The sequence below is a fragment of the Cuculus canorus genome, chromosome 11 (assembly GCF_017976375.1).
Source record: "Cuculus canorus isolate bCucCan1 chromosome 11, bCucCan1.pri, whole genome shotgun sequence".
NCBI classification, from domain to species: Eukaryota; Metazoa; Chordata; class Aves; order Cuculiformes; family Cuculidae; genus Cuculus; species Cuculus canorus.
The window spans coordinates 22519923-22540420 of record NC_071411.1 but is presented as its reverse complement, the minus strand read 5'-3'; the positions used below and the strand labels follow the sequence as shown (position 1 = coordinate 22540420).

Here is a 20498-nt window from a genome sequence, read left to right as displayed (position 1 = left end):
CATGTGGATGTATTGATGGTGGACAAAGGTATTTTTTATGTTGGTTCAACATCATCTCTGAAAGTGTCCAGATGTGTTCCACTGGCTGTGGTGTTGCCATCAAAAGAAAAATGGATACATGTTCAATCTAGTAGCAGTTTTACCATTACCATTCATATAAGCACACGTCATTGTGTCTTTTATACCGTTTGGGTTCTGCTTCATCATCATGTACTGTAATAAATAGTGCAATCCTTGTTTGCTTTTAATTCACTGCTCACTTGTACAGCTTTTATGTACCACACTATCCATGATTTGTAGTAGTTATCTGCAGAAAACAATTTTAGGCAGATTATAAACCTGTTTCCTTGTCACAGTGCAGCTGGAAATTATATTCAAATGGAGTGCTTGTACAAAAGTCTGATGGCTGCTTAATCAATTCCTAGCTTTGGGTGATTTCAGAAAGATGAATAAAGCTAATTAAATGCTGATTATAACCTAAACAGTTTTGAGAAGACTCAGGATGCGTTTCTTAATCATGGGCAGCTTCCACTGGGATGGGGCAGACACCACTGCTCTGGGCAACCCGGGCCAGGGCCTCCGCATCCTTACAGCAAAACATTTCTTCCTAAGATCTAATCTAAATCAAAGCATTTTTTTATCAAGGTGGTGATAAAACTCTGGAGCAGGTTTCCTGGAAGAGGTGGTTAATGCCCAAGAGGCATTTGGACAATGCTTTTAATAATATGCTTTAATTTTTGGGGAGCCCTAAGCAGTTGGACCAGATCCGTTCCGACTGAAATACCCTATCCTATCCTATCCTATCCTATCCTATCCTATCCTATCCTATCCTATCCTATCCTATCCTATCCTATCCTATCCTATCCTATCCTTGTGGTAGCATTTCAGGCATTTGGAGAATTTGCACAGTGCATCACTAGACCTCTGATATCAGAAATCTTTGTTTTCTGATACGGAGCTCCCCTAAGCAGCACGGGAGGCCAATCATTTCCCCCTGCCTTTTTGAAGGCTGCAGTACGCGTGTTTTGCTGTGATGCAACCATGGGAAGTGACTGCAGCCCACTTAGAAGGGGAAGGCTGAGAGATGAGTGGTGTCCCTGTCTAAGAAAGGAGTGGGTGGAGGTTTAGCAATTTATGTCACTTTTATGATAGCATTTCCTTTTCTTAAAGACAACTGTTCTGCTGCTTCTTCGTGTAAAACATGAACTATCTGGAAGAGTGAGAATTCCTCCACCCTTGAAGAAAACCCTCTTGAGGAGATCTTATCCTGTTTCTGAGAGGAAAGGATGTAGGTGATGCAGCTTTCCAGAGTTAATTGAAATAGATTTAGATATTAAGTAACATTTTGATTCACCACTTTAAGGCTCAAAAATACTCTAAGAAAAACTAAAACCCCAGTTCTTTCAGGAAAGCCAACATAAAATAAAACTCAAATCCGGTTCTTTCAGATAGATAAGATGTTATGGTTTATGGAGTAATTTAGGATTAAAAACTACAGCGATGCCTTAGGATTCCAAAGAGATAATTTTGGCTACAAGGAGGTGACATCATAGGGATGCAGACTGCTGATGTTGAGAAGTCATAAATAATGCAGAAGCCCAGCTGTTGGACAGTAGAGGCTCCAGAGGGCTGTCCTGGACCTGTCTGAACAAAATAAGATATTTTTCCCCTCACGTTTGAAGCATGGAAACAGATGTGATGAATATATAGGTTTGCAGAGAGATGTTGAATTTTAGTGGCAATTACTCTAATTGTAATGAGCTGCATTCTTGGCTGCTTGAACAAATTGCTTTAAAGAAGTATCTCCACAAATGCCTTGGATCATTAACTACAGAGTGCAGCCACCTCTTTCATTCACATGTAAGGAATCATACTGAGGATAAAAATCCCATTTCTTAGCAGAATTTCTTATATGCAGGAGCTGCAGGCATTTAAAGAATATTTGCTTTTTTTTTTTTAACATTTGAAGAGCTAACTGCTGTTGAGCAGAGCAGGACAAGTACCAAGGCATGGGGCCACTGGGAGGGACATGTTTTCCCCAGGGTTGCTTCTCAGAAGTTCGGAGCGCAGAGCACAGATAGCGGGTTGCTGCATGATGCAGAGGTTTGAGACAGATTAGCTGAGGCAGAGGATCTGTCGTCTATGGGAGGGAGATTAGCTGCAGTGCTGGGCCACGTAGTTAGAGGAGAAAAATGTTCATGAACCTCCAAACCAGCCCCCGGATGCTTGCCAGGCAGAGGCAGGGCTTGGCACCACATACTGGGAATAGCTCTTACAGCACAACTGCCATGTGGATCAGGAGAAGAGTTTAAACTAGGTAAATTCTGCTCTGCCCTCTTTAACTTTTTAACTCTCTCTGCACCTCTACTTGGCTCTGGTAAAAATAATAATGATAATAAAAAATAATAATAAATATACAAAAAAAAAGATGCACAGCACAATTGCTCACCACTCGCTGGGCAATGCCCAGCTTCCCCCAAGTTTATATACTGAGCCTAATGTCATATGGGATGGGACGGGATGGGATTTCCCTTTGGACAGTCTGGGTCAGCTCTCCTGGCAGTGTCTCTTCCCCAATTCTTGTGCACCCCCAGCCTGTCAGGCCAGTAGGAGAAGCTGAAAAATCTTTGCCTGCTTAGTGGCAACGAAAATATCAATATATTATCAACATTATTTTCATTCTAAACCCAAAATGACCCTCTGCTCTTCTCTTGTGAGACCTCACCTGGAGCCCTGTGTCCAGTTCTGGAGTCCTCAGCACAAGAAGATCATGGAGCTGTTGGATTGAGCACAGAGGAGGCCACGGAGATGATCTGAGCACTGGAGCACCTCCCATCCAAGGACAGGCTGAGAGAGATGGGGTTGTTCAGCCTGGAGAAGAGAAAGCTGCAGGGAGACCTCAGAGCAGCTTCCAGTGCTGAAAGGGGCTCCAGGAAATCTGAGGAGGGGCCCTTGATCAGGGAGTGCAGGGATAGGATGAGGGGGAATGTTTTCAAACTAAGGGAGAGTAAATCTAGACTGGATCTGAGAAAGAAATATTTTCCTGTGAGAGTTGGGAGGCCCTGGCCCAGGTTGCCCCCAGAAGCAGAGCAGACCCTATCTCTGGAAACTCTCAAGGTCAGGATGGGGCTCTGAGCAACCTGATGGAGTTAAAAATGTCCCTGCTTCTGCAGGGGGCTTGGACTGAAGGACCTGCAAATCTCCCTCTTAACCCAAAGAAAGCATTCTGTGATTCTACAATTTTAAGACTTAAAAGTCTTCCCAATTCTGTATGAGAATGAAACCAGACCTGTTGACATCACTCATCCAAGTGACTGACCTTCCTCAGCACAGCAGAGTGCCCCAGAGTGCCTGGGGTTAGACGGGTGCTGTGGGAGTCCTGGGCATCCGGACATTTGCTGTGGCAGAGGAACAAGGATATGAAACTCCTTGCCAGGTTTAACTGAAATGGAAGAGTTGCTGAGAAGGATGTGGTATTTTTATCATTTTTTTACTGATGAAAATTAAGACCTGGCTCTGCAGTAATCCTTTTCTGGAATAATTGGGCAACCACCCCCAGAGATGAATTATCCTCTTCCATCCCCTGCAAACAACCATGCAGGAGAGCTTGAGCTCCATGCCCTACCTGAGCAAGCAGGTTGTCTTCTGCTCTCTAACGGGCACTGGGGGTAAGTATAACTATACAGAAGCTTAATAACTGTCCTTCCTCTGGCAATGTCTGAGAGGTGGAGATGAATGTCAGTAAGCAACGAAATTAAAGAAACAGGTGTGGAAAAGAAGAGCGGGGTCATCCTAAGGCAGAGGCCGGGGTATGCTCACCCGCTGTTGTGGGGCAGCTCTACCTGGTCCCTGGCAGAACGGGTGTTACCAGTGTGTTGAGGCAAGTTTGATGTCAGGATCCCCTGTCTGGAGGAAGGCAGGGAAACTACAGCTTGCTTCTAACTCCCAAACTGAAAAAGCAGTCTCTTTTCCTAGCCATGTCTCTAGGAGAACCCATGAAAATATGAAGTTTGTAGGGTAACCACCATGAGAGCAGACAGCAAACCCTTTTTGGTGTGCAAAGACATTAAAGAACTGGGCATGCCACTGTTTGAGCTGTAGCACATTTACACATCAGCGTGCATAGAAAGGTAGGGGAAATACAGAGAGCAAGTACTAAGAAAAAGCTGAGCAAGCTCATTTCAGTTGGCATCAGTTTTCTATTTGTGGCAAGAAAGAGTCACACCGAAGGAGACCTCATTTTTATTGCGTAACAGTCACAGAATCACGGAATGGGTTTGGTTGGAAGGGACCTTAAAATCTACCCAGTTCCAACCTCTGCCATGGGCAGGGACACTTCCCACTGGATCAGGGTGCTCAAGGCCCCATCCAACCTGGCCTCGAACACCTCCATGTATGGGGCAGCCACGGCTTCACTGGGCAACCTGGGCCAGGGCTTCACTGCCATCAATGTAAAGAATTTCCCCCTAATGTCTAGTCTAAATCTTCCCATCTTCAATTTAAAGTCATTCCCCCTCATTCTATCACTCCACGCCTTTGTAAAAAGTCCCTCCTCAGCTTTCTTGTAGCCTCCTTCAGGTATTAGAAGGTCACTATATGGCCTTGAACCCCTCCAGGGATGGGGCAGCCACCACTGCTCTGGGCAACCTGGGCCAGGGCCTCCCCACCCTCATAGCAAAATATTTCTTCCTAAGATCTCATCTCAGTCTCCTCTCTTGCAGCAGAAAACCATTCCCCCTCATCCTATCCCTGCACTCACTGATCTCAGCTCACCCCTCCCCAGCTTTCCTGGAGCCCCTTTCAGTACTGGAAGCTGCTCTAAGGTTCATACTCAGATCATCTCCGTGGCCTCCTCTGGACTCAATCCAACAGCCCCACGTTCTTCCTGTACTGAGGACTCCAGAACTGAACACAGGGCTCCAGGTGGGGTCTCACCAGAGTGGGCAGAATCCCCTCTCTTGCCCTGCTGGTCCTACTGCTTTGGTTGCTGCCCAGGACATTTTGGCTTTCTAGGCGGCAAGTGCCTGTTCCGGATCATGTGGATCATCCTAAAGTGGTGCCCAAGTATCTTCTGAGATACTTGCCACTGTGCTTTTTTTTTTCCTTTATTTTTAATTACTATGAGGAACTCAGTTCCACCTTCCACTTTCTTGAGATGGTAGATAATAGTTACAAAACAAAAATCAAATCAGAAGTGTGTGTACAGGGAGAAAAACTATAAAGATTTACACAGGGTAGCCACAGCCTTTGTGAACAGCGCTTCCAGGATTATAGTTCAAATGTAGGTATTCTGGTTATTTTGCAATAAATATAGTTTTCTTGGGCAGGATTCATCCCATTCTGATGTTTTCTCCTATAAAGCTCTGTATCGTGAAATCTACAATTACCCGCAGTCCACCACCAAGTCAGAAAGCCAAACTGGCTAAACCTGTACCTGGAGAACAACTCTACTCCTGCCTCTTCCTCTCATTCTCAGAACTATTAAGCTTCCACTGACAGAAATAAGTCTATTCTGAGGTGACAGTGGCATCCTCCATTCACTGCAGTGTATCAAACCTTGTGGACATCCACGGGACGGTGAAGTCTGTGGAGTTCCACCTAAGCAGAAGCTGAGAAAAGTTATTTAGAGGGTTGTTTGGTAAGGGACAGATAAGTGTGCGTGCAGTGGGCTCTCCTCTGCACGCACCACTATCAGTCAGAGGCAGCTTTCAGTTTGCACTTTCATCCTTGGGAGCTCTGTGCTTTATCCAGAATAAGTGTGGCTGTTTTTTTTAAGCACTTCAACTTTCCTTAACTCCAGTTTCTAGCTGGGCTACTTCAGGATATCATGGTAAGAGGATCAAGAGACCTCTCTGTAGTCTTATCTAGAAATGCAAACCCACCCGAGGAGGTGAAGCGCTGAGCACCCTAGCGACCCAAGCAACCCGGTCCATTTGACAAGGACAGGCTTGATGTGTAGCTGAAGTTGGAGGCTCCCATCTGCAGAGAACCACCACCACAGCACTGGTCTCTGGGTTTGAGAGGATTCACAAGAATTTCGCTTTGTGTGACTTGAGAGCTGTTCCTTGCTGGAGGGGAACCGGCTGGGACACCAGAGGAGTGTGGGAACACAGCAGAGTGGCCGCCGCAGCACTGCCCACTGCAGGCGCTGGCTCCGAAAAGAGGAGTTTGTTGTACTGGAGGACAGAAGGGCGTTTTACATTGCTGTTTGTCAGGTGACTTTGTAAAAGACCCAGGGGCGATCATGGAAGCATTATGAAACCAATAATAGCAGCTCCATTGAAAGCACATGTCGCTGTGCACACCCTCTCCTTGCTCGCTGCAGTGACAATTAGGACAGAAATCATTGTAATTTAGCAGGCAGCCATCCTACCCTTTGTGCCAGGGCCCCGAGATGACACCACAGCTCACTTCCCCTGCTGACTCTTTCTATGAAACACACGTGTCACAAGGTTCTGGAAGATTTGAGTCTCTGAAAGACGGCAGTGGGGAACACAGAGCGCAATAATAACAAATTAGAGGAGGAAAAAAATCTTTGTGAATAGTGAAGCTCAAGGTGGGACAACTCACAGGGTGGGACAATTGATGTAAAAGCTTGAAAAGGAAGTCTGTCCCTCTCCTGTGCTGGGTCTCCTCCCCTCTGGTCCTGGTGCCACATGATTAAACATCACATGCATAGGGAACTGGAGTGATTACACACAGCTGGATCAAACAGGTTGTTTGCTCTTCACAGCCGTTTCACCGGATGCTTTATGCAGTGAAGTACAAAGCACCACAGGGAGAATAGGTCCTACGTCTCTTCCTGCAGCCCTGAGAGTGGCCCGCTGGTGGCTTTGCAATTTCAGCCGCACAGCTGAGTGGGGACCATGCTGACACCCACACAGAGATCCAAGTACGCTGTGCAAATGATCCCGCGCATGCAGCCCAGCCTCGGGCAGCAAGAGCCAGCAGGGCTCAGCTCAGCGTGCCCGAGCTTTCAGACAAACGAGCAAGTTCTGGCAGTGAGGCCAATCATAAAAGAAAACACAAGGTTCTTTTGGAGGGAGTGAAGGGTCCAGCTCTCTGGTAAGACTGCGGGCATTCAAAGGTACCCGGATAAATCCCTTTTTGGCAGACCTCTAACAGTATTGCACTAAGTCACTGTTGTAGAAGATCATAGAATGGTTTGGGTTGGAAGGGACATCAAAGCCCATCCAGTTCCACCCCCTGACATGGGCAGGGACACCTCCCACTGGATTAAGTTGCTCAAAGCCCAATCCAACCTGGCCTTGAACACATCCAGGGATAGGGCAGCCAACACTTCTCTGGGCAACCCAGGCCGGGGCCTCCCCACCCTCACAGGAGAACATTTCTTCCTCAGATCTCATCTCAATCTCCCCTCTTTCAGCTGAAAACCATTCCGCCTTCATTCTATCCCTGCACTTCCTGATGAAGAGCCTCTCCCCAGATTTCCTGGAGCCTCTGTCAATACTGGAAGGCTGCTCTAAGGATGTTATATATAAGATGTTTTAGTGCTACATAAAGATGTTTTGACTCTTAACTCTCTCACCAGTGCATCTCCTGGCAGTCCTTCTAGATGTTTTGGTGGGATTTTCTTGTTCTGCCTAGCTTTTCCATCAAGCTGAACATCCATCCTGTTCTGCTTTGGTTTTCCATCAAGCTGAACATCCAGGCTGAACAGCTTTACAGCAGTGTGTCTCTCAACATGGGTATTTCTTCAAATGTTGTCCCTTTTCACTGCAGTAAATCTACACCACACTACTAGTAGAAGGGCATCAGATCCTTCAGCTTTTTAATCTCTTCTGCCTAGGTGTTTAAAAGGGGAAAAGCATTTGGGAAAGTGTCCTCAAGGGGGCAGAATTCAGAGTGGGAATGTAACCGTGTGACCCATCCCATCCTGTCCATACTTCCAGAAGTTCCTTTGGCTCACAGCCATGCTGCTCAGAAAACCTGGGCAGACAGGAACATTTTTTAGTGCATCATGAGTTCCTGACTCACCTTTCCTTGCAACCACTTACACAAGGCAGTGGAAGGCATTAACCATTATAGCCACTAAATCAAAGAGAAGAAAAAACCCAAATTTCATGTTATTGTGGAGGCCAAAACTGTGAGCTGATTTCACGTCTCTGCATATGACTCCTTGGACTGACTGACAATGCCAAGCTGCCCCTCCTAAGAGCGTGCAGGCCTTGATTTTTTTTTCAGAACCTTTTCACTCGGACATTGTTGTGGGATTGTCCTTATCTGCTTTTTACCAGGTACACTGGTAGCGCATCTTGTAGTCAGAAAGGGCTCTGGTACAAAAATTTCAGGTACTGAAAATACCTTCTGTGGGAGAATGTACTGACCCGTTTCGCTGCAGAAGAGATATTTTTCTTCTTGATAATATGCTCCAGCTGTAGTGGATATCTGAAGAAGGACTTTAAACCTACTGAAACATGGGCTTTTCCATTTGACTTCCTCCTGCAGTCAGATCAATTACTTCGTAGAGAATGTTTTATCACTTGGCCTAGAGCTGTGTAAAAAAACTCATCTCAAAACACTGCAAAATTGTAATGCACAACTTCTTCCATATGCTTCCACATGAAGGGGGAATCAAAAAAATCACATTTCTTTGCTGCTCTTTAGATCTATTTTTTAGCTGGACTAGTTTCTTTCCGGTTGTCAGCTGACAGAGGATAAAAAGGAGTTTTTCTACAGCTCAGTTAAGTCCTCCTTGAATGTGGAAAATACCAGACTGTCAATTCTCCCTTGCAGAAGAACAGCCCATCCCTGTGAGGAGAAGCTGAGAGAGCACGGCTTGTTCAGCCTGGAGACAAGAAGGCTGCAGGGAGACCTTAAAGCAGCTTCCAGTACTGAAAGGGGCTCCAGGAAAGGTGGGGAGGGGCTCTTGATCAGGGAGAGCAGGGACAGGACAAGGGGGAATGGTTTCCAGCTGCAAGAGGGGAGATTGAGATGAGATCTGAGGAAGGAATGTTCTCCTGTGAGGATGGGGAGGCCCTGGCCCAGGTTGCCCAGAGCAGTGGTGGCTGCCCCATCCCTGGAGGGGTTCAAGGCCAGGTTGGATGGGGCTTGGAGCCCCTGATCCAGTGGGAGGTGTCCCTGCCCATGGCAGGGGTTGGAACTGGATGGGCTTTGAGGTCCCTTCCAACTCAACCGATTCTGTGATTTGTGATTCTATGAAGATTTTCTTTCAGCAGTAAGCTCTGCAGCATCACTCCATGTAGTTTCTGTGCCCCAATGGCACAGGGCTGGTAAGACAGGTGTTCTGGTGTCAAACACAAAGATACTTGAGGCCTTGTGGATGCACCATGACTAAACAGGCACAGCTGAAACAGTACAAGTCGATGCAAAGTGGATAAAATTACCAGGCTTTTTTTCAAGAGATAGAGTTTGCTGTTGTTGAAAGTACGTTCTGCTCTTCTGAGCTCCTCCCATATTCTGACTACACTGATGCAGTGTCTTCTCACATCAAAAGCAGAAGTGGTTTAAGATGCCTTTACACTATCTGACTGTAGATCATGCCCCAAATTGTTTTGTAATACACGTTTCCAGTGAAGAAGAAGATTTGGTCCCCTTTCCAAGAATGATGTATCTGCAGTGCACTCTGCACCAGAACAGCAAGACCTCAGTTATTTGGGTTTATTTTCTGCTTTTCCCCTATACATCCTTTTTTTCTATACATCCGTGTGTTTTCTGTGTGAGCATTTCTTCTGGCTTTCTGTAGCTGATAATTGCAGAATACAGCTTCTGTCTATTAACCAACTTTTTACATCCGAAGGGGTAAGTCCCTGTTGTCCTGGTGTGGGTGTGCAGTGCTGCCTTCTGTGGCTCCAGAGGAAGTGAGAGGAGCCACGTGGGCTGGCTCACTGCAGTGCACATGGGGCGAGCAACCCCAGCGTCTGCCCTGCACGCAAACAGCTCCATGGAATAACTGATTGTTTTCAAAACCCCACACAATCATTTGGCACAAAGCCAAAAGTGCTGCCTCTTGCCTGCTGCTGGTTCACAGAGCCATGTGCTTAAAGCCAACTGCATCCATCATGACGGTCGCAGCAGAGTTCGAGAACAAGCTCATCCCACCCCATCATTTTCCTGAACCAATTGTGTGGAGCTTACTGAGCATCTTTTCAGCAGCTCTGCCCTCTCTGTCTGCCACTGCTCCTGCTCTGCCCGCATGCTGCAGTTTAATCCTACAGGCAACCACCCAGCCACTCGCTCACTCGCCATCATGGGATGGGGAAGAGAATTGGGAAAAAAGAGAAAAAAAAGTAAAGCTTATGGGTTGAGATAAAAACAGTTTAATCAGAGAAGAAAAGGAAGAAAATAATAAATATATGCAAAAAAAATGATGCACAGCACAATTGCTCACCACTCGCTGAGCAATGCCCAGCTTCCCCCAAGTTTATATACTGAGCCTAATGTCATATGGGATAGGATGGGATGGGATGGGATTTCCCTTTGGACAGTCTGGGTCAGCTTCTCCTGGCAGTGTCTCTTCCCCAATTCTCGTGCACCTTCAGCCTGTCAGGCCAGTAGGAGAAGCTGAAAAATCTTTGCCTGCTTAGTGGCAACTAAAATGTCAATATATTATCAACATTATTTTCATTCTAAACCCAAAACACACCTCTACTCTGCTCTTGTGAGACCTCACCTGGAGCCCTGTGTTCCGTTCTGGAGTCCTCAGCACAGGAAGGAGAACAGAGATGATGCGAGGGCTGGAGCACCTCCCATCCAAGGACAGGCTGAGGGAGTTGGGGTTGTTCAGCCTGGAGAAGAGAAGGCTCCAGGGAGACCTTAGAGCAGCTTCCAGTACTGAAAGGGGCTCCAGGAAAGCTGGGGAGGGGCTCTGGATCAGGGATTGCAGGGACAGGATGAGGGGGAATGGTTTTCAGCTGAAAGAGGGGAGATTGAGATGAGGTCTTAGGCAGAAATGTTTTGCTGTGAGGGTGGGGAGGCCCTGGCCCAGGTTGCCCAGAGCAGTGGTGGCTGTCCCATCCCTGGAGGGGTTCAAGGCCAGGTTGGATGGGGCTTGGAGCCCCTGATCCAGTCGCCCTGCCCATGGCAGGGGCTGGAACTGGATGGGCTTTGAGGTGCCTTCCAACCCAAACCATTCTATGATATGATTCTATGATATGATAATACTATACCAGCTACTAGGAAGCAAATTAACTCTATCCCAGCCAAAATGAAAATCCCACAGGTCGACTGGTGCATTATTTGCTGTCTGGGTCAGTAGCCTGTGCTGGCTTGCTCTCCTTAAACACTGGGGAAAGGCAAGATGCAGGATGGATCAATGCCCAGTGGTGCTGCTCACACACCAGCTGAGTCCCAGCCCGCAGTGCCCCTGGGAGGGCTGAGCAGGAGCCAGTTTGGGCTCACAAGGGTGAGGACGAGCCACGATGCGCTAGCACTGCATAGGCATTGCTAGCAGTTCTGCAAACAACACCTCAAAGCCCACAGAACACAACTGGCTCTGTTGCTCCCAACAGTGCTCTGCTAAGCAATCAATTCCATTCTGCACCATTCAAGTGTTCTTAGTAATGTCCTCTGGATCGTGCAGCATTGAATGGAAGCTCATTTGGTGGAAAACAAATAACGTCTGCCCCAACCAAATATAAAACCAAGTCTTTTCAAGGTCTGCATCAGCCTGGCAGATGAGAAGGCAATGGTGTCCTGGGGTGCATCCAGCACGGTGTCACCAGCTGGGCAGGTGAGGGGATTGTCCTGCTCTGCTCCACACTGGTGCAGCCCCACCTTGAGCACTGGGGGCAGTTCTGGGCACCACAGGATCAAAAGGATCTGAACCTACTGGAGAGCTTCCAGAGGAGGGCACAGAGGTGGGGAAAGGGTTTAGAGGGGAAGAGTGTGAGGAGTGGCTGAAGTCACTGGGTCTGTTCAGCCTGGAGGAGCGGAGACTGAGGGGAGACCTCATTATGCTCTGCAGGTTCCTCGCAAGGGGAAGAGGAGGAGCGGGCACTGAGCTCTTCTCTCTGGATCCAAGGGAATGGCAGGAAGACGTGCCAGGGAGAGTTGCATTGGACATCAGGAAAAGGTTCTTCCCCCAGAGGGTGGTGGAGCACTGGAATAGCTCCCAGGGAAGCAGTCATGGCACCAAGCATGACAATATTCCAGAAGCCTTTGGCCAACACCCTCAGCCCCACAGTGTGAATGTTGGGGTTGTGCTGTGCAGGGGCAGGAGTTGGACTCGATCCTTGTGGGTCCCTTCCCACTCAGAGCATTCTAAGATCCTATGAGCTATTTTAGAGAGACACAGTGATTTGTCCCACTGCTGCTGACTAGTTTAATGCCAGAAGCAGCGAGTTCATATGTTACATCACAAGTTGTCTGCAAAATGCCTGATGTGCAAATAAAATGGATTGGAAAATTATGTTATTGTCACGTAAGCAAATGGAATGGAAATAACTTTTTAGTTCATGCTTGCAGGTTCCAGGAGGAGTGGACTCAGGACATCACAGCTCCTGGGTATTGCAAAGACAACAATCGGCTGCCGAAGTTCACCAGGAGCAGCAGTGCAGCTGTCCCGGAACACACACCTGCGGTGCAGACAGTGGATTCAATACATGTCGTTGAAGTCTATGGACACAAGGAGAGTTTTAGCAAACCAAGCTGTCAGTTACCTGGATAGCTGGCATCTGAAATATGAATGCTCCTCTGGACCAAAATGAAATTTGGATAGAAATATGTGCCTTAAGGACAACGTAGAGAGTTAATTATGCATATGAATTTGAAAGTTTTCTATATTCCAGGCTGGTTACTTAACAGAAATGCTTCAAGTTCTGAGACAAACAAAGAAATGAATGTTGAGGCTGGCAGTCTGTAGCAATCCTCTGTGGTGCGGTAGGGATTGTGGCCATGGCAAAAGCATGATGTCCTTCTGTACAGCTAGAGAGATGGTAGCCAGCTGGTGTCTTGGCCTCTTACAGAATCACTGATGATGACACATGCATAAGATCGTGCCCTTCTTTTAACCAGTGGGGTTTGTAAGCATTTCAGAATGATAATCCCCATAATTTTTACAGAGTAGTATGATAGAACTGCAATAAAATATTGTTTTTAATCAAAACCCCCTGTTGTTTTATATCAGGAAGGCCTCTGTTTCATTCATCAGCTCTGCATTTGGACCATGTGAGACTGGGTGCAGCGGAGGCACATCTTTGGATTCAGCACCTTGTCCCAAGGTCGGGGGGGCTCTTGATCAGGGGTTGCATGCATAGGTTGAGGCGAAATGGTTTTAAGCTGAAGTTTTTCCACTCGGCTTTGCTTCGCTGGTATCTTGCCTCGTTCCTAGGAGATGTGGTGCAATGCGTGTGTTGCTTTCCTCCAGCAGAGTGGTGTTAGACCTCTACCACAGGGAAGGAGGCTGGTGAGAGGCTGCTGCCTTTTAGCTGAGAGAAAGTCTGAAATAGTAAAGCTTTTTTCTTTGCTCACAAGGTCTTTGAAGAAACCTTGTGGCTTTGCTTTCCAGACCTACCTTGTTACATGCAATTCTAATACACGTATAAAAATATATCTGTTCTTTCAGTTTTGATAAGCAATATATGCTGTTCCTGCAATTTCTTGCCCTTCTGCTGTGTCTCAGTTGTTCCCTTTGCTTCTCCCTGCCAGGCTGTCTTTTAAGGAAGAGATAATTATAGAATAATAGAGTGGTTTGCGTTGGAAGGGACCTCAAAGCCCATCCAGTTCCAGTCCTTGACATGGGCAGGGACACCTCCCACTGGATCAGGGGCTCCAAGCCCCATCCAACCTGGCCTTGAACCCCTCCAGGGATGGGGCAGCCAACACTGCTCTGGGCAACCTGGGCCAGGGCCTCCCCATCCTCACAGCAAAACATTTCTCCCTAAAATCTCATCTCAATCTCCCCACTTGCAGCTGAAAAACATTCCCCCTCATCCTGTCCCTGCAATCCCTGTTTAAGAGCCCCTCCCCAGCTTTCCTGGAGTCCCTTTCAGTACTAGAAGCTCTAAGGTCTCCCCAGAGCCTTCTCTTCTCTAGGCTGAGCAACCCCAGTCCTCAAACCTGTCCTTGGATATGAGGTGCTCCAACCCTCAGATCATCTCCATGGCCTCCTCTAGACTCTCTCCATTAGTTCCCTGTCCTTCCTGTGCTGAAGACTCCAGAACTGAGTGCAAGGCTCCAAGTGGGTTCTCACCAGATTGGAGCAGAGGGGCAGAAATCCCTCCCTTGCCCTGCTGGTCCCACTGCTCTGGATGAAGCCCAGGACATGATTGGGTTTCTGAGCTGCAAGAGCCCATTGCCGGCTCACATTGAGCTTCTCATCCTCCTCCTCAGGGCTGCCCCCAATCCACTCTCCTCTCAGCCTGTAATTGTGCTTGGGATTGCCCTGACCCAGGTGCAGGACCTTGTACCTCGTGAATGGTGGCCTCATTCTGCTTGACCCTGCCTCTCTGCAGCTCTCTTGAATTTCCTGCCTCTTCTACATCTCTATGATAATCTTAATTGGATTTAATGATTTGGCTCCATGGCTTTTTAATTTTATCATGTGGTTTCAAATTCCCTTATAAGACTGCAAATCAGTGAGTGAAATAATTTCAGTCATTGGGATGGTTGGGTCAACACACGGCATGAGAAGGGAGCCCATTTGCCCTGTTCTACAGATGAGGAGAAGGTGAGTGGTATTTGATGGTGGAATGTAAACCCTTGAAATGACAACGACATTGATAGCCATGGGAAACAACAGAGGAGGTAGGTAAATTTACTGTCGCTGGGCCAGAGCATGGGATTGTGATCATTTATTTTGGCATCTAACACAAGAGGCATCATAGTTACAACAAGATAAGGAAACAAGAGCCATGCTGTTTCTCGAAGATTGGTGGCTCTGTTCCCTCTGCCTGTGCTTGGTTTATGACAGTGGCACCCCCTGGAGTTGGCTTTATTGCTCACGTAAACATTATTTATTGTTAGGAGCAAAATAAGTGCTGTGCAGGAAGGACATGAAAGTAGCTGAGAATCTAAAATAGACCTGTAAAAACTCATATTTATTAAGATAACCTGTAATTTTTTTGCCAGACAGTGATTTCAAATGGATCCAGGCTCCCATTTCTGCTACAGGAGACTTGTGTTTCCTTACATATTTTTATGGAGCTCAGGGCTTGACTTAAAGAACAAGTTAACACGCTACAAACTACATAAACAAGCACCAGACAGCTCCCTCCCTGCATGGATGCTTGCAACTTAATTGATGTATGCTACCATATAACAGGATAATTCTTCACAGATGAAAAAAATGGCAACTGCCTTTATCAGAGCCATTACTTATTTGTATTCCCTAACTCCACATTTTGAAACTGTTTTCCCAGAGCAGGCGACTCTGCTGAGGCCGTTGCAATGGGCTGCTGTTCAGCTTGAAGTGTTTGCAGAAAACCGAGAGAGAATTTTTAGGATCTGATGCTAAATACTGAACAGGGAATGGTTTCTGAGCCATCTGAAATAGTATTTGCTACAGGAAGGTATCTGATCCTTCCTTCTAGTTAAATGGAAATCCACGTTTGAAACAAATGAAAGGATGCATATGCTGTGCTGGAAAGGCAAAATGCCTGAGCCTGGGATGTGCCAAGCGCCAGACGGGCTGAGAGAGCTGGGGTTGTTCAGCCTGGAGAAGAGAAGGCTCTAGGGAGACCTTAGAGCAGCTTCCAGTACTGAAAGGGGCTCCAGGAAAGCTGGGGAGAGGCTTTAGATCAGGGAGGGCAGGGAGAGGATGAGGGGGAACGGTTTTCAGCTGAAATAGCGGAGATTGAGATGAGACCTTGGGGAGAAATGTTTTGCTGTGAGGGTGGGGAGGCCCTGGCCCAGGTTGCCCAGAGCAGTGGTGGCTGCCCCATCCCTGGAGGGGTTCAAGGCCAGGTTGGATGGGGCTTGGAGCCCCTGATCCAGTGGGAGGTGTCCCTGCCCATGGCAGGGGTGGAACTCAATGGGCTTTGAGCTCCCTTCCAGCCAAACCATTCCATGATTCTACATGAGAACTCAGTGAAACCCATACCTGTGACAGTAAATCCTTACAGGAATATCTCCTGTGAGGAACACCTACTTTTATGTGTGAGGTATCAAGCCATAGGGTGTTGCCGGATACTGTGATTTTCATCACAAATCTCATGGTATGTCATGTTTTCTTAAGCCACAAATGGTAGAGTTAGATGAATGCCTGAAAAATCACAGCTTCTATTTAAAAATAAATAAGGATCTCGCACTTTTATTTGCATGAAAGAGTTTCAGTCCTGAAGTGTCAAACAACAGAAAAAACACAGGAGTCTTGGTTTCTTTATGGATAATGACATGATTTGAGGGATTTGTTTGCTTCCTGCCTTCAAAGCATTTCAGTGTTTCAGGTTTTTATAAAAAAAATATAATTAATTGACTATTTTTCTCACTTGTATAATTTGATTTGTACTTTACAGATGATCAGATATTGAGATATGTGTGGTTTTGAACAAGTACCTGAAGTTGGCTGCTCATTATCCCATATAAAACCTAACAGCCAACACAGTAAATTCTGCAATATTTATCAAGGTTACCTGAAAGGAGGTTGTCTTAAGGCTGGTGCTGGTCTCTTCTTCCACCTGACAAGCGATAGGATGAGGGGGAATGGCCTCAAATTGTGCCAGGGGAGGTTTAGATTGGGTATTAAGAAACATTACTGACAGAGTGGTGAAGCCTTGACAGAGGGTTCTCCATCCCTACAGGGGCTCAAAAAGTGTGTAACCATCGTACTTTGTGACACGGTTTAGTAGGCATGGTGGTGGTGGGCTGACGTTTGGACTGGATGATCTTAGCGGTCTTTTTCAACCTTAATGATTCCACGATTCCCTGATTCTGTTAGTATACAAAGACTTATTCTATATGCTGATGTTTCCATTGTGCCAGGAAAAGGAGCTGCTCAATTTTTTCCATTATCTGCATCATCTTCTAGTTTTACTAGTGTTGTCAAAACTTCCAAGAATAAGGCATTGTACAGCTGAATCAGGGGGTGTGCAATTCACTCATATAACAAATATAAGAAGTTAAAATTGACCAGGGATTTCCAGACCTGTGAACACTGCACTCTGTGATTTCACCCAAGTCAGTTCTGTTCACGTCTAATGGTTTGGCTTGGCTGATCAGGAATAAAGTGCTGAGAACCTGGGGCACAGTTTCTGCCTTTGCATTTGGAGGCAGAGAATTGTTTTCCTTCATCTCCTTCTAAACAATGAAGAAATAAAAGGTGATTATACCAATAACAATAGTATGACTAAATAAATACGAGTGGGAAATTAATTAATTCATATGCAAAGCAATCATAGAAATTATTAGCACAAAAATAAATAAATAAATCTCATAACTTTAAGTAAACAGACATCTGGTTTTCCAGAGCTGATTACATATCCCTTAAAATCAACAGGGAACTGCTGCTGGCTCCAGAAGTGAAAGAGCAACTGGGGTGGCTGCTACCGGACGCCTCTGCCCATTCTGCCAGCCCGACCCACTCCCTCCCAGTTTGCTTTTGCTTCTCGAACTTGGCAGTGACCTCTGTTCTTCCAGGCAAGGACAGCTCTCCAGCTCCCCGGGCACAACACAGCCCGGTGACACCGATGGACGATGCTCTACAAGACATGTAAGTGTGCGTTTGTAACGGGGATCTGGGACAGAAGGACCTCTCTGAAAAGTCCGAATCTGCAGAGCAGCCGAGCGGATCTGGGAAGGGCTGCGATAGGAGTGGCCAGCCGGGCTCTGCCATCCTAGCTTTTTTTTTTCCGTCTCCAAGTTTGTTTTTATAAATGATACCCAAAACTCGCCAAAGGGAGCTTGGTGTGTAATCTGAGCTTTTGGGAAATACTTTCTTGTGTTGCCTTAAACACAAAGAAAGGCTTTGTTAAAGAAACTGCCTGCACTATCTGGATTTAATTTGTTCCTAAAGTGATCCAGTCCTCTTCAGCTGTGGGAAAATAAGAAACCATATTGTGAATGAACAATTAACAGATTAAACAAGAAATATGACATGCTGATACTGCCGGGACAAGGCTGATATTTAGTAAATCAAATAATTCACTCAAATAAACAAATCATTTGGTTCAGCACGAGGGAAGCAGCAATGGCTTTTGAGATTAGCTAACCAGGAAATACATCTGCTGTCCTTTAGACACTGGAAAACAACCCGGTGTGGGGGTGCTTCCTTAGCCACTGAATGAGGAGACAGGAACCTGAAATGAATCACAGGGTTTCCGAAAGCAGTTGGGCTCTGTCGATGTAGCACGCTTGCCATCAGCAGGAAGGGAGGGCTTTACACAGTGCTGCCCTGTCTGCCAGCCGTTTGGCTTCACCTCAGAGAGCATAAGGGCTTCCTAGCACTGTTGTCTACAGCTCATTGCTGGTACCAAGCGGTACCGAGCCTGTGATCTCTGTATCCGGCTGTGCTCTTTGGATGTCGTGGGTGGTTCCGTGGGAGGGGATTCGGTGGCCCAGCTCCTGCCAAGTACGTGCATCCCCACGGCCGGGTGTCCTTCCTCTCTGCTCCCCAGGATCCATCTTTCCAAGGCAACCCTGACAGCGATACCACTGCAGAAGTCCTGCGTGCCAGGGGCATGAGGAGGAGATATATTTAATCCTCATTATCTGAGTCAATAGGACAAAAATATCTCCAGGCAATGTGGCACTGTGCACTGCAGCACTCCTGAATGAGTGATTTTCCCTTCCATTTCACTCACAGGGCTCAGAAACACTGTTTCCTAAAAATCTTTATCTTAGACTTTTTAGTCTGTATCACATTAAGACAAATGAGTTTTCAGTTTTGTGGTTAAGATTCTGGTAGCAATTCCAGGGAAACTTTTTAGTGAATCTACAACAGTATAAAATCATCATAAAGACAAATCTTCAGCATGCCATGCCACCATTGCCCCTTAGATATAGACAAAACCTCTTGCTGGAATATTTCATATGTGTATGAAAAGGTCTTAAAAATATATAAAGGGAGGAGCTATAAAACAGCAATTTCCTTTCCACAAAGTGCCTGTTTCTGTTGCTACAATACATGGCCAAAAATCACTCTGATATAGGTATTATCACAGGATCATAGAATCATGGAATGATTTGGGTCAAAAGGGACCTTATAGCCCATCCTGTTCCAACCCCCTGCCATGGGCAGGGACACCTCCCACTGGATCAGGGGCTCCAAGCCCCATCCAACCTGGCCTTGAACCCCTCCAGGGATGGGGCAGCCACCACTGCTCTGGGCAACCTGGGCCAGGGCCTCCCCCCCTCACAGCAAAACATTTCTTCCTCAGATCTCATCTCAATCTCCCCTCTTTCAGCTGAAAACCATTCCCCTTGTCCTATCCCTGTACTCTCTGATCAAGAGCCCCTCCCCAGCTTTCCTATAGGTCTCTTTCAGTGCTGGAAGGATCAAGGTCTTCATGTGCAAGAATAATAACTTTAAAATTTGTTTTCATGGTGTTAAGGAGATCTGGATTCCTGAGGGTGAATGGAACACACTCAGGATGTTTATGCACTATTCATCTTCCCAAGACTGTGCATCATACACGTCACGACATTTGGGAATACTAAAAATACTTCAATTTAATTTTTTATCCCCATGTTCTTACACTTTCTAGAGCTAAAGAAGCTGTTCTATTTGTAGTGCAGAATTATGGAGTGACATTTCCCAGAGGAATGTGGGGGTTAACATATCTCCTTTGTTAAGGGAGGTGCCTATAACCATGCGAGTTACAGCTCTCCAGGAAGGTCTCCACAATGAGCTCCTTGGCACAGAGTGGTCAGGGGTGGGCAATGCGGTGCTAGGATGGGATATCACTCTTGAGAGCTGTGCTAGGCTACAAATTCCACTCTGGCAGGGAAGGCCAGACACTGGAAACAAAGGCAAGAGTATCAGAGAAAGAAATTGTCCAGAAGACAGCTTCAGGACCATGTGGCTAACTCTGCCAGCCAAAATCCTGCCCCAGGACGAGTCAGGAACACCCCAAGGACCATCCCAGGGTGGTGTTGGGTACAACTCTTCCCCCTGAGAAGAGTCAGCACTGGCCAACAAAATCTTTCTTTTCATTTTTTTAACTCCAAGGCCAGCTGGAGGTCTCTCTCCTAAAAGGGTCTACATTGTGCATCTAAGCGCAAAGTCAGGACCCCCTAAATCCTTTCTTACCTCCTGTTTGGGAACTCCTGCCTACCCCACAGGCTTCAGGAGTCCCAGCCAGGAGTCAGCAGTTGGGACATGCTGACTTCCAGCTTCAGTGTTCAAAGTTCCTGAGGCACTGCAACACCCAAAGCAAGGGATCACACATTTTATTCTGTCTCTGTTTAACAAATCCCAGTATGTCACAGAATCATAAAATCATTACGGTTGGAAAACACCTGTGAACCCATCCAATCCAACTGTGCCCAGTAAAGCATGTCCTGAAGCGCCACGTCTACATGTTGTTTGAACCCTTCCAGGGATGAAGACTCCCTGGGCAGCTTCTGCTAGTGCTTCACCA

At 46.6% G+C, this 20498-nt stretch overlaps 1 protein-coding gene across 1 annotated transcript in view; it reads left to right on the top strand.

Moving 5' to 3' along the window:
* The window catches only part of SUSD3 (sushi domain containing 3), a 40776-nt gene extending 27120 nt beyond the window's left edge, over window positions 1–13656 (top strand). Inside the window, exon 5 of the mRNA XM_054076413.1 lies at window positions 12448–13656. Within this exon, the coding sequence (XP_053932388.1) occupies window positions 12448–12649 (202 nt within the window). The 3' untranslated portion in view covers window positions 12650–13656. The remainder of the gene's footprint in view (window positions 1–12447) is intronic.
* The last annotated feature ends 6842 nt before the right edge of the window (window positions 13657–20498 follow it).